The sequence below is a fragment of the Myxocyprinus asiaticus genome, chromosome 49, assembly GCF_019703515.2.
Source record: "Myxocyprinus asiaticus isolate MX2 ecotype Aquarium Trade chromosome 49, UBuf_Myxa_2, whole genome shotgun sequence".
In the NCBI taxonomy this organism is placed as follows: domain Eukaryota; kingdom Metazoa; phylum Chordata; class Actinopteri; order Cypriniformes; family Catostomidae; genus Myxocyprinus; species Myxocyprinus asiaticus.
In genome coordinates this window covers 5,484,726-5,498,771 of record NC_059392.1, presented here as the reverse complement: position 1 = coordinate 5,498,771, position 14,046 = coordinate 5,484,726, and the positions used below count along the sequence as shown (strand labels likewise).

Here is a 14,046-nt window from a genome sequence, read left to right as displayed (position 1 = left end):
ACGTTGTCGTGTAAACGGCCCCTAAATCTTACTAGTCATTTTCTTTTCAAAGTAAATTTTAATGGTATAAATTTAAGTGATATCTACTTAATTTCATGACATAACATCGATTAAAGTGAGTAAATGTTACTTAAACATTTACGCTCTGCTCATGTACCACTCACGCTCACAGGTAAAAAAAAAAGTTAGCTCAAATCCCGCTCCGACATGAAATTACTCTGTAGTATAACTGTTTCCGGGCATGCACACAGGGGGTAGCTACATTGGCCTGAGCAACTGCCCCTTTGCCCACATGGGCTGAGATGCCCCTCTGGGTGAAATATAGACTATAGGCTGAAATTTATTAAATTTTCAAATGCTTAGTAGCGTACATATCTGAAATGATGTTATTGTATTGTTGTGTTTTAGTATATAAAATCTCGCTGTTTATTTTTAACTGGTTTACAACTGCTGTTAGATAATCGTGTGAACCAGAGCTTCTTTATCATTTGTAATCAGTCAAATATTTCTCTGTTAGCACATATCCCATTGAACATCAACAAATAATGCCTTAAATAAAGGTAATTTAGAACTGAATATTGTTTTACTTTAAATAAGTCATCAAACACACCTCTACAAGTGATAAAACATATTGGTGCAGAAACTCGCATATGCGCAAATTTGCGCTTTTCAGATTAAACTGGATCTGAGTGACACAACTGACCCAGAAAAACACAATCTTTTCAACTTTAAAGTTTGAGTCGTTTATGGCAATAATGAAAACAAGGACTGGTACCAGGAAATACAGGTAAAAGTGAAATTCATAATTGTTCTTCAGTTGTCTCCATAGAATGATTATACTGCAGATTTGATACATTAATAGGTTTCTGATTAAATGCTATCAGACTTTATGTCTGTACATTAAAATGAGCAATTTCTCATCCTAATTTTGTGTTCCGTTTTAAAGGGTGTATTAAGTTATCCAGAAAAGAGCAGTGAATGTTTTTCTCTTTTTCAGTGTTGATGCTTTATTAATATTCCCTACAATTTTTATGTACGAATTGTATGCAATCTAAAGGACTGTGGTTAATTATATAATTATTATTATATTAGTAGATACCATGTGCCCCCTTTGTTTTTCCTTGATATTTTTAAAGCATTATAAAGTGAATCTGGACTTTATATGCACCAAACGATCATGTCTTGTGCATGCGCTATTTATATGTACAGCAAGGTTTAACCATGGATTTAACAAATAAAAAAATATTCGTCCTGCATAAAGTGAGATTTTGTCCCATAACTGTATATATTTTATACTTTTTTTCTAATGTACAAACATTTATAGCTTTTTTCTCTGCGCATGAATGCAGCAAGCGATGTTGGAAGATGTTATCCGCAACCACTAATCTAGAGTCAGTTTTCTTACGTTTCACTTATCATTAAGGTGTCGATTTGGCTTTGGGAAACTGACCAGCATTTATGTGCACTTTATCCCGAAGCAGAAATCGAAAGCAACAGGTGGTCGATTAAGGGAGATAATTCCACTATGAAATTCAAGGAAATATGCTTTGCCAATATACAGTATTATTAAGCTTACATATTCAATTGAGGGTGCTCTAACATTCGTAACTCCACAGAACCAGGCCTGCATCTAGCTGGCAGCTGCACTGACATGATTGCAAAACAAAATACCTTACTATCTACTTATCTATTCATTTAATAGTAGTGTAGCCTAGCTCACCTTTTGCTGCACTACCATGTTCGCGTAGCACATCCTCGTGCTCTCTGGCAATGTGACGGAATATTTGCTAATTCTCACAGCCTCTCCACACTCCCTTAAGATTTCCTCGTTCTTAACTTTGATTTATACTTTACATTTATGTAGGCTATAAGGTTTGCAACTTCACTAAAACAATGTTTGAACTCCCTCGGGTCTATTGCTTATTTTGCAAGTTCCCAAACCAGCATATCACGAAGCCTTTCACAGGGAAGCTTAATGCATGTTATTGTCTACTGATTCACTTGGTGCCCAAAACACGATGACGACAACAATTAACAGATTATTGTTTATTTTTTGATGAATGAACGGGTTCTTTTGAGTAGAAAATTAACTTCAGGCATCACAAAATAAGAAGTTACCAAACGTAACAATAAAAACAAATGTAAATAAACTTGCAAACAACGAAACCATGCAAACTCATTATTTAAGCCGGTGCATGGTGCGAACCCTAGCTTCAAAAAGTTAAGTAAACATTACTTATTTTATTTACCCGTAAAATTTACTCAAATTAGCAAATACATATGACAAGGTTTTCTACTTTAGGATTTATACATGATGACGCATTGTAAAGATAACAAACAATCATGAATAATATTTACTTAGAAGCTAATGCATTACATTTTACATGTTTAAATTGAGTACAAATGTAGAATTTACTTAATATTTTCAAATTCACACTTTAACTTATTCAATGTAGAAAGTATTTAAAGGGATAATTCACCCAAAAATGAAAATTCATTCATTGTTTATTCACCCCTGTGTTATTATAACCCTATATGACTTTCTTTCTTTTTCTTAACACAAAGGCAGAATTTGCGAAAAAAAAAAAAAAAAAATGTTGTGCTCAGTGATGTCATACAATGGCAGTTTATGGTGACCACCTCTTCAAGCTTCAAAAGAACACAAAAGTATAATTCAGAAGTCTAATAAATTATTCCATGAGACTCATGATTGTTATAAAAGCATGCGATAAGGTTTGGTAAGAAACAAACCGAAATCTAATGTGTTATTTAGTGGAAATATTCACTGACCGTTGAACTCCTGTGTGCATTCATGATAGGACACGAGAGCAACAGTTCACGCAGCCTCCTCGTGACATTGGGGCGTTCAAGTGAAAACTTGTTAGTTTATCTTAAAACAGGTCCTCCACAGCAACAGCGACAACAGAACACAACACAACTGCACACAAAACAGAGAACAGAATTGATGGATTTCTATGCCCAGCCTTATTTTTTTGAGAATTTTTGGACGTGATGCCAGTTCGCAGTGGACGGAGATACCCACATGATGCCGAAAATTGAAAACAAGCAACTGATAGGATGTGTCACTGCTGGTTAGGACAAAAACTCTGATTACCATAGAAAATATATCTTTTATCGCATGTCATTTGCTGTCAGGTTAGGACACAGTGTGACTGTGGCTGCCCGTAGCCTCCTCTATGGTTCTGTTTGATTTCTGAGTACACCGTTAAAAAAAAATAAGGCTGGGCATAGAAATGCATCAATTCCGCAACAACAAACTCTTCAGACATGCTTAGTAAGTTATGTTCTCTGTTTTGTGTGCAGCTGTGTTGTGTTCTGTTGTTGCAATCGCTTTGGCGAACCTGTTTTTAGATAAACAAAACAGGTTTTCGCTTGAACGCCCCAATGACACTGCGTGAACAGTTGCTCTCGTGCCCTATCATGAACGCGCACAGGAGATAAACCTGTCGGTCCACGGTTTCATTAAATAATACATCAGATTTCAGTTTGTTTCTCACCAAACCTTATTGTATGCTTTCATAACAATCATGAGTCTCATGGAATAATTTATTAGACTTCTGAATTATAATTTTGTGTCCTTTTGAAGCTTGAAGAGGTGGTCACTATAAACATAAACATAAAATCAATTTTATTTCTAAATTCTGTTAAGAAAAAGAAAGTCATTTAGGGTTATAACAACACAGGGATGAGTAAAAAATGACTGAATTTTCATTTTTGGGAAAAATAATCCTTTAATGTTTTCTGCTATATTTACTTTAACCACAAAATCCTTTTTTTTAGTGAAGGTTTAAGTCCCCTTTAAATGCATATAAATCATACGTTCATGTTTGAAAATATACAAAAGCAACGTATGTATTACACACCTGAGTCTTGAGATGGTAAAGCTATATATGGCTCATCTGAACCAGATGATCCAGCTGCTGAAAATCCTCTCACTGTCGCCATTCTCTGAGTCACTGCGTGAACCACAGATGACTGGCACACCTGTCTGGCCCTCCTGCAGAGCACCTGTAGAGTTCAACACAGAGAAACAGGGTTACAACAGCACTACAAACACATAAAGGATCTGAATGAAGAACTTAAGGATTAATTAAAAGACTCACACTCGCCATAACGGTGCAGACAGGTCCACTTCACTTTATGCTGTAAAAAACAAATATGTCGTCAGTTATGGGATTCTGGTGCAAGGATTTTTACAAATTAATTTATAGAAAGAACAGTTTCGAGTGGTTAAATAGTTTAGAGCTGAGTGTAACTGGAAAGAAATATTCACTAAAGACACTGTCTTGACTTTAAAAGTGGTTTGATAAGTTTCTTTATCAAAACAAGTTTCTACATCAAATATTTGTTTTGTTTTTTGTAATAAGAATTATCAATAACAGTCATTGTTTTGATAAAAGACTGTTGCATAACTTACTAAATAAACCTTTAACAACTGCCATCTGTAACATAAATTTATTTTTAATCATTCTGCTACGAAGTCTATTGATTTTGTTCTTGTGTACTCCAGAAATTTGCTTTTTAACACGTTGAAATTTACAAACAGCTCAACACAAACACACTATCTGCTGTTATGATCAGATCACTGTCATTTTAAACACAATTAAAACACAACTAACATGTGATTTCAGTGTCTAACTGTCAACAAAATGCTGTTCTCTTAATATAGATGTTTACTGCACAGGTTTACAGGTGATATGTGTTTATTTTACAGTGTTTTTTGAGGTAAAGGACAGTGTGTTCTCAGTCACTCACCCTGTTTGTCTTCACCAGATTCTGCTGATCACGTCCGCACATTCAGAAACGTGACTCGTGACGTCATGACAGCGCGACGCAAGGGACAAACGACGGAATAAAATAAAATAAAAATCAGCCATATAAAACTAAAAATAAAGAAAGAAATCTAAAAGATAAATGAAATCTATAAATAAATATGCAAGAAAAGCAAAACAAAACACAAATAAAAATACAAATTTATGCATTGCAAAATCAAAAGCTAAAGTGTTGGCTACAATAAAACAAAACAAATATAAAAGTAAACAACACAAAGTAAAATAAAATCCCAGAACTAATCAAAATAAAATAAAGTAAATTAGACTAATTGAGACTTAAAGGTGCGATTTTGTCATGGAAAAGTATGCAAAAAATGTTCCTACTCCTTTAAAGATATTAATTAAATAAATGTCGTGAGATATCTCACCGGTCTCAGCTGTAGACTTTGTAAACGGCTGCGGACACATTTCTTTATTTATTATTTATATATATATATATTTATATATATATATTTTTTTATAAATTCTGCTATAATGTTAATTAGTCTTTTTTTATAAAAATAAAAAATAAAAACATTTTCAATATGCAACCAATTTGCATATGAAATTAGGCCATATAAAAACGCAAAGCGAAATCGCATTGGCCGATTCCGTCACTTTCCACATGCGTTGACAGATAGTGTCCACTAGGTGTCAGCAAAAGCAAAAATTACAAGTTGGCAGTAATGGCATAAAGTAATTGGAGACCTAATTACAGCAAAAATCATGACAGAAAAAAAGAGGGTGTAGTGTTATAAAAGAGCGGGAGACTGTCAAATGAGACAATGTGGCTGCATAGGAAGGTTAGACAGGGCGAGTAGAGCTCCTTGGGCTGAACAGGCTGTATGAAGGGGCAGGGTGGTTCCCTAAGGACTGGGTGCAAAAGTCTGACTGATATGTCCTTAATGGGAGTTAAAACGAAGTGATGTTTGGGCCAAAGGCTCTCGCTCTCTCTCTCTCTCTCTCTCTCTCTCTCTCTCTCTCTCTCTCTCTCTCTCTCTCTCTCTCTCTCTCTTCAGTTTTAAGGTGCTTTTTCGTCATGAGAAATATTAGTACATTCATATTGCCGAAGCGTTAACATGAAAACGCTAAATAATGAATTGGCAAAATATAAAATATACAGTGTATTCGGCAAAGAAGGACAAGGATGACTTAAAAAGAATGTGTGGTTACAAATAAAGGAAAAACGAAAAATGATCAATCTCTCTGTATCTATCTCATTCCACACACCCACATATTTCCACTTGCATCTGCATCACCAGCAGCCACAATCTGGTGCGTTCAGGCCGGACGTGGGAACGAACTAGTCAACGGCTCTCTGTGACGGGTGGGTCACATCATGGAAGGTATTTTGAGTTATATTGTGAAAACGCAGTGATTAGAAACAACAGCATTCAAGCATTGTGATTAGCAACAGTCACCCAAGGAAGTGATGTATTTAAAAATGACTCCTTAGTTCAGTCAAAAATGAAAATTCTCCCATTTACTCACCCTCATGCCATCACAGATATGTCTGACTTTCTTTCCTCTGCAAAACACAAAGATTTTTGGAAAAATATCTCTGTAGCTCTGTAGGTCCTTACAATGCAAGTGAATGGTGGCCAGAACTTTGAAGCTCCAAAAAGCAAATAAAGGCAGCATAAAAGTAATCCATACGACTCCAGTGGGTACATCTATGTCTTTAGAAGCGATATGATAGGTGTGGGTGAGAAACAGATCAATATTTAAGTCCTTTTTTACTATAAATTCTCCCTGCCCAGTAGGTGGCGATATGCATGAAGAATGTGAATCGCCAAAAACAAAAGAATGTGAAAGTGGAGATTTATAGTAAAAAAAACAACTTAAATATTGATCTGTTTCCCACTCACACCTATCGTATCGCTCATGAAGATATGTATTTAACCACTGAAGTCCTATGGATTACGTATATGCTGCTTTTATGTGCTTTTTGCATCTTCAAATTTCTGGTCACCATTCACTTGCATCGTATATTCTTCTAAAAATATTTGTTTGTGTTTAGCAGAAGAAATTAAGTCATACACATCTGGGATGGCATGAGGGTAAGTAAATGATGAGAGAATTTTCATTTTTGGGTGAACTGTCCCTTTAAAGCGGATTTGCGAAGTGTTTGAACAAGGAATATTCGGGGTTCAACACAGGTTAAGATCAATCGACAGCATTTGTGGCATAATGTTGATTACCACAAAAATAATTTTGACTCGTCCCTCCTTTTCTTTAAAAATAAAACAGTGAGGCAACTTAGTTGCCGTAGTAGTTTTACAACTGAGTTGCCATGACGGCATAATGCCGTAAACATTAAAACGACAATTTACTTTACAATTCAAATAATACATGAGTTTTAATAGAAGAATTAATGTAAGTGCTTTTATAAAATAATAAGCTTCACATGTCTGCCTTTAAACCCTCCAAAATTTGGCCCCATTCACTTCCATTGTAAGTGCCTCACTGTAAACTCGATTTCGAGAAGGGTCTGTCGGCGCCCAGCAAGACTGCTACAAGTTACGCCCCCTGGATGTCACATTCATACACTGTGTTTGTTGTTTATTTGAGCCCCACAGCAACCCTACACCTAACCCTAAACCTAAACCTAACCACAAACTTTAAAAAATAAAAAAGTGTGTAAAATTATTAAATATACCGCAACATAAAAGTTCTATTAAATACAATCATACCGCCGTATCAGTAGGTGGCGACATTGAGGAGAAATGTGATGAAAATGAAGAGGGGAAGAAGCTAGCGGTATGCTAAGCTAATAGGCTAACCGGTTAGCTTGTGAGAAAACTGAAGACAAAAGAAAAGATAAATGTTTAATGTCACCATTTATATCTTCTGTTAAATATGACATATGACATACAATTTAAAAGTTATTCTTTGTTATTTTTACATAGTTAAGACAACATGAATCGAACAGCGATTGCATGATCATAAAAGTTATTTTCCTTTCCCAAATGAACGCTATTAATTATACGCTATATTAATAAAAGCATTTACCACCAATATAAACACATAAACAAACAAAATAAAATTATTACAAGCAGAGATAGTCAGAGGTACACTGATGCCCTAATATTTCTGAGCTGAAATATGAGAGCTATCATAAACAGGGATGTGTTGAATTCTAATTCCCGGACATCGCTTGCTGTACTCGAGTCTCATGACATCGTGAGCAGAATCTTAATTACTCAGCATTTGTCTGCAGCAGATATTAACCTGTTTATGACTATATCTTTCTGCACATCAAACTGGAAACAGCCGTACAGGGTCTGAAGGGCATTATATATAAAACGGTCAACGAATTTAGCGCCCTTTCTTGAGCATTTTACGCCAAAATGCCAAAAGGCAAACAAGAAGGAACGAAACATAAGGAACAGTTCAGCTGTGCAGGTTATTAGAAAGAAAAATGTTTGCCTTCGTAATCTTTCATCAAAATGTAATAACTTGCTTCACTTCTGCAACAACTTTCCTTCTAATAGAGGATCTAAATGTCACAGATTGTCAATACAAATACAAACTTCAAAGCTGCATAGTTTTTAGAGCTGAAGGAAAGTGGCGTAGATGATAAATTGTTAATGTATTATTTATTAACAACATAAGCCCTAAAGAGTGACATCATATCCTGTTTCCAATATTCATCATGAAGAGGCAAAAGTAAGTCTAGTGTGAACGCCCCTTCTCTCAGAAGTATGTCACATTATGGGCGTAAATTAGGTTACATGTTGACTTTAACATCCATCCAAATATCTGTAACGCGTCTTTCCTCCTCATCTTCTAATTGTAGCCTCATTTCCGTAAAAAAATGGGCAAGTGGACTGTTCTTCCGACAGAGCCGGAGTGTGATTTGAGGTCACTCTTGATAGTTGGAGTTCTGGTGCAGGGAGTTGAGCAGAACTGTATGGCTCAGTTCTGGGCATTTTAGTGCTGCGCTGTCAAGCTCACAGAGTCCCAGTGCCTAGAATCAGCACTTTTCCTCGACTGTTTCATTTCTTTACTTTTCTCTCTCTTTCTCCTTCTCTCAGGAGAGATGGTGGGGGGCTGTTGGAGCCTCATTAACTCGCCGGATTTGATTTCGCAGTCCTTAGAGGAACACCAGAGTCACTCTCTGTGAGAACTTATCGCTTATGTCGCTGTAAACTCACATGCACTTCATTGCCGTTATCGAGGAATGGTGTTAAATTTCACACAGGTTGTTGTTTTAGTTATAATATTTGGGCCTGTTTACTAGGGATGTGCCAGGGTGATCGACTTATCGACTTGTTGTCTAACAACTGACTAGTCGGTTAGTGGGTTCGACTACTAACATTCATATTTTTAGAGGTGGTGGTTTTAATGGGAGATGCCAATTTCAAATTAATTGAGAGGAGCAACTCTGATGATAACTTGCTGTGTCCATAGTTTATAGTTTTTACTACTAGCCTAAATATCTATAAATAAATAGTTGCAGTAAGAAAGGTTTAAACTGCTCGATGTCATGAACTAAATATGTACCTGCAATATTTTCTCGCAGTTCTAAGCTTTTGAATGTGCAGCGAGGATCTCCCTGAAGCATTCCGGTTACATTGAAGCACGTCATTCTGCGTTCAGTATGCTCATACACAATTTCTATGCCACTTTGTAATGGAACCTTTCTTTTTCTTACTTTGATAGTTTTGTTCAATAAGGCGTTATAGTTATTTAGTCTATGTATTTGTTGAATATCTATTAGAGTGCTGCACTCCACCTGGTATTACGATGCATCTCGGTTGCTCTGATCACAGGTGGTCAGGTGATACACATCGCTGTTTACACCTGGTCACTTAAATGCGTCTCCTGTGACCACTTGTGTTCGGATTTGGAGGGGAGGGTCTCTGTTTCATGATGACATACATCAGTCACTATGTCAGTGAGTTACTGTATGATAATAAAGCGCAACAAAGTCAGAAAAGACAAAGAAAGCGTGCAAAGCCGCTCGTAACCTGCAAAGTTTAAAGTCTTGTTTTAGTGCTGCGGTTGATTGACAGGTGAGGGGTGGCACTTCACTGCTGCTGGGACACATACAGGACGGATTAGTGTTTACACCTCATATGCGATCTGGTCACATGCATTTTGACCACATTCGTATGTGGTTTTTGTGATTCGATCACAAAACGTTTTAGACTCAGTTTAGGCCTGTATTTACGGCTGACCATATGTGATCAGATCACTTGAAATGCATCTTAATACCAGGTGGAAACGGGGTCTTTGTGTCCGTATATCCCTCAAAAAGGTGCCTGATTGGGGTCACTTGAACATAACAGAGCCTAATTATACATTATTATCTTAACACGGACTAGTCGTTCAAACATCAGACAGACTTGTCGATTATATGAATTGGTAGTTTTGCACATCCATACTATTTACATAATTTACATAATTTACTATTTATTGGGCCATATAAATGCCTCTCCGCAAAACGGGTATACAGTATATCCAATCAACTACCACGCAATATGCTAATATAGTCCACTTTCATAATGACGCTAATGAGTTCTTGAAGTAATAATATAAAATGCGTATACAGTACATATTAGCTAAATTTTTTAAGTTACTGCTGTGAATTCCTCATGTGTTAGAATTATTTATTTTCTGTGATTTAGAAACAATTTTGGATATTGCATTACGTGTAGCGAAATAGCGTTTTTGCGAGTAATGCGTTCTGACTAGCACATAACATAGTTCAAGTTCACCTGTGCATTTAGTTTATTGTCTGTGAAGATGTACAGTAACCTGTAATGTTATGTTTATGTTGTGGATATACTGTAGCTGATTAATAGGACACGTTTGAGTAATAACCTGCTAGTAAAGCAGTTCAGTTTAAAGGTATACTACGTTTTTCCATGTACCATTCCGTCTCGCGCACAGTCATTATACACGTGCGCATTTGAAGTATGCACACTACGACTGCTTTGTAATACTCTTTTAGCAGAGTCCACATCAGGCGCATGTGCCGACGACGAGCAGACTGTGTTAATATCTTGCAGTGTTTTCATAATTTTTTCATCAACAGTATGTTTTAATTAAAAGAATTTAATTATGTTGGCTTGACAAAGACTGTCCATTGTGTGCTATATCTTTTCTAATTGATCAGACATACAGTTTTCGCACAGCAGACGTTCAAATTTTAAAAAATCCCAAAGACATACATTGATGGAATGCTTGTTAATTCAAACTCCAACTTTCAAAAATTCAAATGTAAACAAACCCCTAAAAGTCCTTTGATCTGCTTTAAGTTGTTCTCTCTCTCTAACTATCGATATATCGGACGGTTTATATGACTATATCTGACAGTCTGACTATCTAGCTAGCTAGCAAGCTGGCGGTTTATGTCTTACTGTAATGTCTGTATAACCATCAAATTTAAAAATGGTAAAACTAGTTTAAACTTTCAAGGTTTTGTCAAGCCAGCATCAAAATTTGTCTTGACAAATGTTTTGTTTGACCTGTCTTCATTGTCATTGGCAAAATAAAACATTTATATCAGTAATTTCTTTGATGTTATAAAGACTGGTTGGGAACTGTAAGAGAACTTTCAATGGACAAATCAAATGTCAGTTTTGCGGATCACAATGCTGAAAATCAACTTTTCATGACAGTACAGGTAAACGGATGAATCATAATCCCTATTTGCTCCATGCAAATAAAACTTACTACAGCGGGTCTTTGAACCAAAGCTGACTGACAGGAAACAAGTCTTCACTTTAATCTCTCCCCTCAGCAACATGTGCTCTTTACTGATGAAAGCCTAAAAAGAAAAGAGCCACATTCCATGTTCTCTCTTCACACCCTGACTATTTTAACCCTTGACAGGAAACTCGATGCTCCTGGGGAGATTTAGAAGGTGTTTGTGTGATGTTCGTGGAGCTGACCGACCGTTTGCAACTGACTAGAGTTTACGTTCTACCATCTGGTCCTCTCTGCGCTGAAATATGTGACACTGTACTTGCTTTCTCAGCTGGAACGGTGGACTGCCACAAGTTCTTGGAGTTCCAGTTTGAAATTCTTCTTTCAAGATCAACAAATTGTCTGACGACACATTGACTTCAAAGATGACACTTTTAGATTACATGTTGAAGTTGAAAGGTAATACCATCAAACAACATTGTGAAACAAACGTCTGAAAAAATAGCAAGTTGTGCCAACTCTAAACTTACCAAGATCGTAAACTCATCGTAGACCAATCGGCAATGCGTTCTTGGGTTTCCAAACAACGTAATGGATTTAAATATGGTAATATGTTGAACGATTTTATATTTTCTGAACAAGATGTGAGTGGCGTTTGCCCGTGCAAAACTTGCCGCCATGAAGCTAGATGTGGTTTCCAGGGCACTACTATGCGGTTGCTAGGGTGTTCTGGTTTGGTTTCTAGGTTTTTCCTTACTGGCTCAAGTCAAAAGAGCCCACACCCACATTTCTATGATATTCTGGTCTCTAGATATGGCTTGGATCTATCCTTCAATGTAAGTCTATTAGATATTTTCAACAGTTTTATCATCCTTTAGGTGAAAAACATACATCTGATTGCTTAGAAAAAATAATACAGCACCTCTCCTTAAAAAACCACATGATTTGAGGTGTCTTTCCTGTCTATAGCACAAACGGTGTGGGAGAAGTTATGCATCCTTATTGAACGTGTCTCTGGAATACTTGATTATGATTGGTCAGTGGTGGCATCTAGCGGTCTGATATTTCTAAGTAACAACCGCACATCCAGGGATTAAGGTATATCAGACCGGTCATCCGGGTATTGCGAGTGATCTTTCCTATTTCTCGGATTACAGTGCGATCTAAACAAGTAATAAAAGCTAATAAAATAATTTCAACTCATTTCAATGTATCATGTCCATTTATTTATTTATTTGGCAAGTAGTATTGTAATAAGCTGGACAATGAGCACTCAGACAGTCATTTTTGCAAAATAAACACCACCAGAACTCCGACGCAAACCGGAGGTGGAATTCAGTTGTTTGGCGATTTCTTTCTTCTCACATAATAAAATAATTTCAATGAAAATCAATATTTCATGTCCATTTATTTATTTATTTGGTTAGTAGCCGTGTAATAAGCTGTATAATGTACAGTCAGCCGGTTGTTATCACAAAATAAGCCCAGGATTTATTTTGCGATGACAACCGTTATACTGTACATTATCCCCTACAAAATAATACATATGTTATAGTATTAACATAAGTTCTGAAAAATCCAAATGAGTATGACCAATAGTAATTGTAGTTATAGTAGTGATGCTTGACTTAGCAAACCAGACTGATCTCTCTGTTAATTTATTTTCAGCACAAATCGGTCTGTGCTTACCAAAATTTAAAACACTACCCCCAGTGGCCAAAGATTGAAGTGTTGTTGAATGTACTGGCACGTGTGAGTTCCAGTTTCTGGCTGAAATGGCCACAGAGTGGCGCCAAAGGCAAGTTGTAAAGCGAGCTGATTAGCTGTAAATGATGTAATATAGTCAACAGGAATGTGTATTTTATTAACTCTGCCTCTTAACCCAAACCCGAACCACAACTCTAGCCCTCAGTGGAATGTAATTTCAGAGCAAAAATGCAACCTCCGAATCACACAACTGCTTCCTGGTTGAGCAAACACCACTAAATACATTTTAACATGTGTTATTGCTCAGTATAAACCACCCTAGTCAAATATGTGCACAAAACACAGTTTCAGGGATATTCAGGGATTTAGAATTTTCTGTGGAAAAGCGGCTGTCAGTTCAATTTATGTGGAGCGCAGGGTGGCAGCCGCAGGGTTTGTCAGTTCAGCAGGTACCCAAAAGACCTGTCTTTGTCCTGGGGAACACAGTCCTCTCATCTGCCTGTGCTGGGCTTTGTTTTCCCCTGCTTTGATTATAGAGAAAGAAAAGCATATTTAATTTGAATACTCTTAACAGTGCGGAACAGCATAGATAAACAGTATGAAAGGGGGTGGGACAGAGAGAGAGAACTTTGAAAGAGTGTGGTTTGCATATGATTAAGGATGAATGACTGCCCTCATTCTGAAAGTGGTTTCATTGTGTTCAAATATTATTGCTGTTAACCCTGTCCATAAATATCTTGCAAAGCTACTAATGTCAACAAATTGTTTTGAGGGAGAAAGAGGAAATTAAAAAAATTAAAATTCTGTCATCATTTACTTATCATCATGTCTTTGAACACCTGTATGTCTT

At 36.5% G+C, this 14,046-nt stretch overlaps 1 protein-coding gene across 2 annotated transcripts in view; it reads right to left on the bottom strand.

Moving 5' to 3' along the window:
• mmadhca (metabolism of cobalamin associated Da) overlaps positions 1-14,046 on the bottom strand; it is a 20,684-nt gene extending 6,638 nt beyond the window's left edge. Inside the window, exons 1-3 of one of the 2 annotated variants that reach the window (XM_051693844.1) lie at positions 14,036-14,046; positions 4,125-4,165; positions 3,885-4,029 (exon numbers count right to left, since the gene is read on the bottom strand). In XM_051693844.1, coding sequence (XP_051549804.1) covers positions 3,885-4,029; positions 4,125-4,133 — 154 coding nt within the window. In that variant the 5' untranslated portion in view covers positions 4,134-4,165; positions 14,036-14,046. Of the gene's footprint in view, positions 1-3,884; positions 4,030-4,124; positions 4,166-4,776; positions 4,875-14,035 lie in introns of those variants that run through there. The other variant, XM_051693843.1, reaches the window with a different exon arrangement.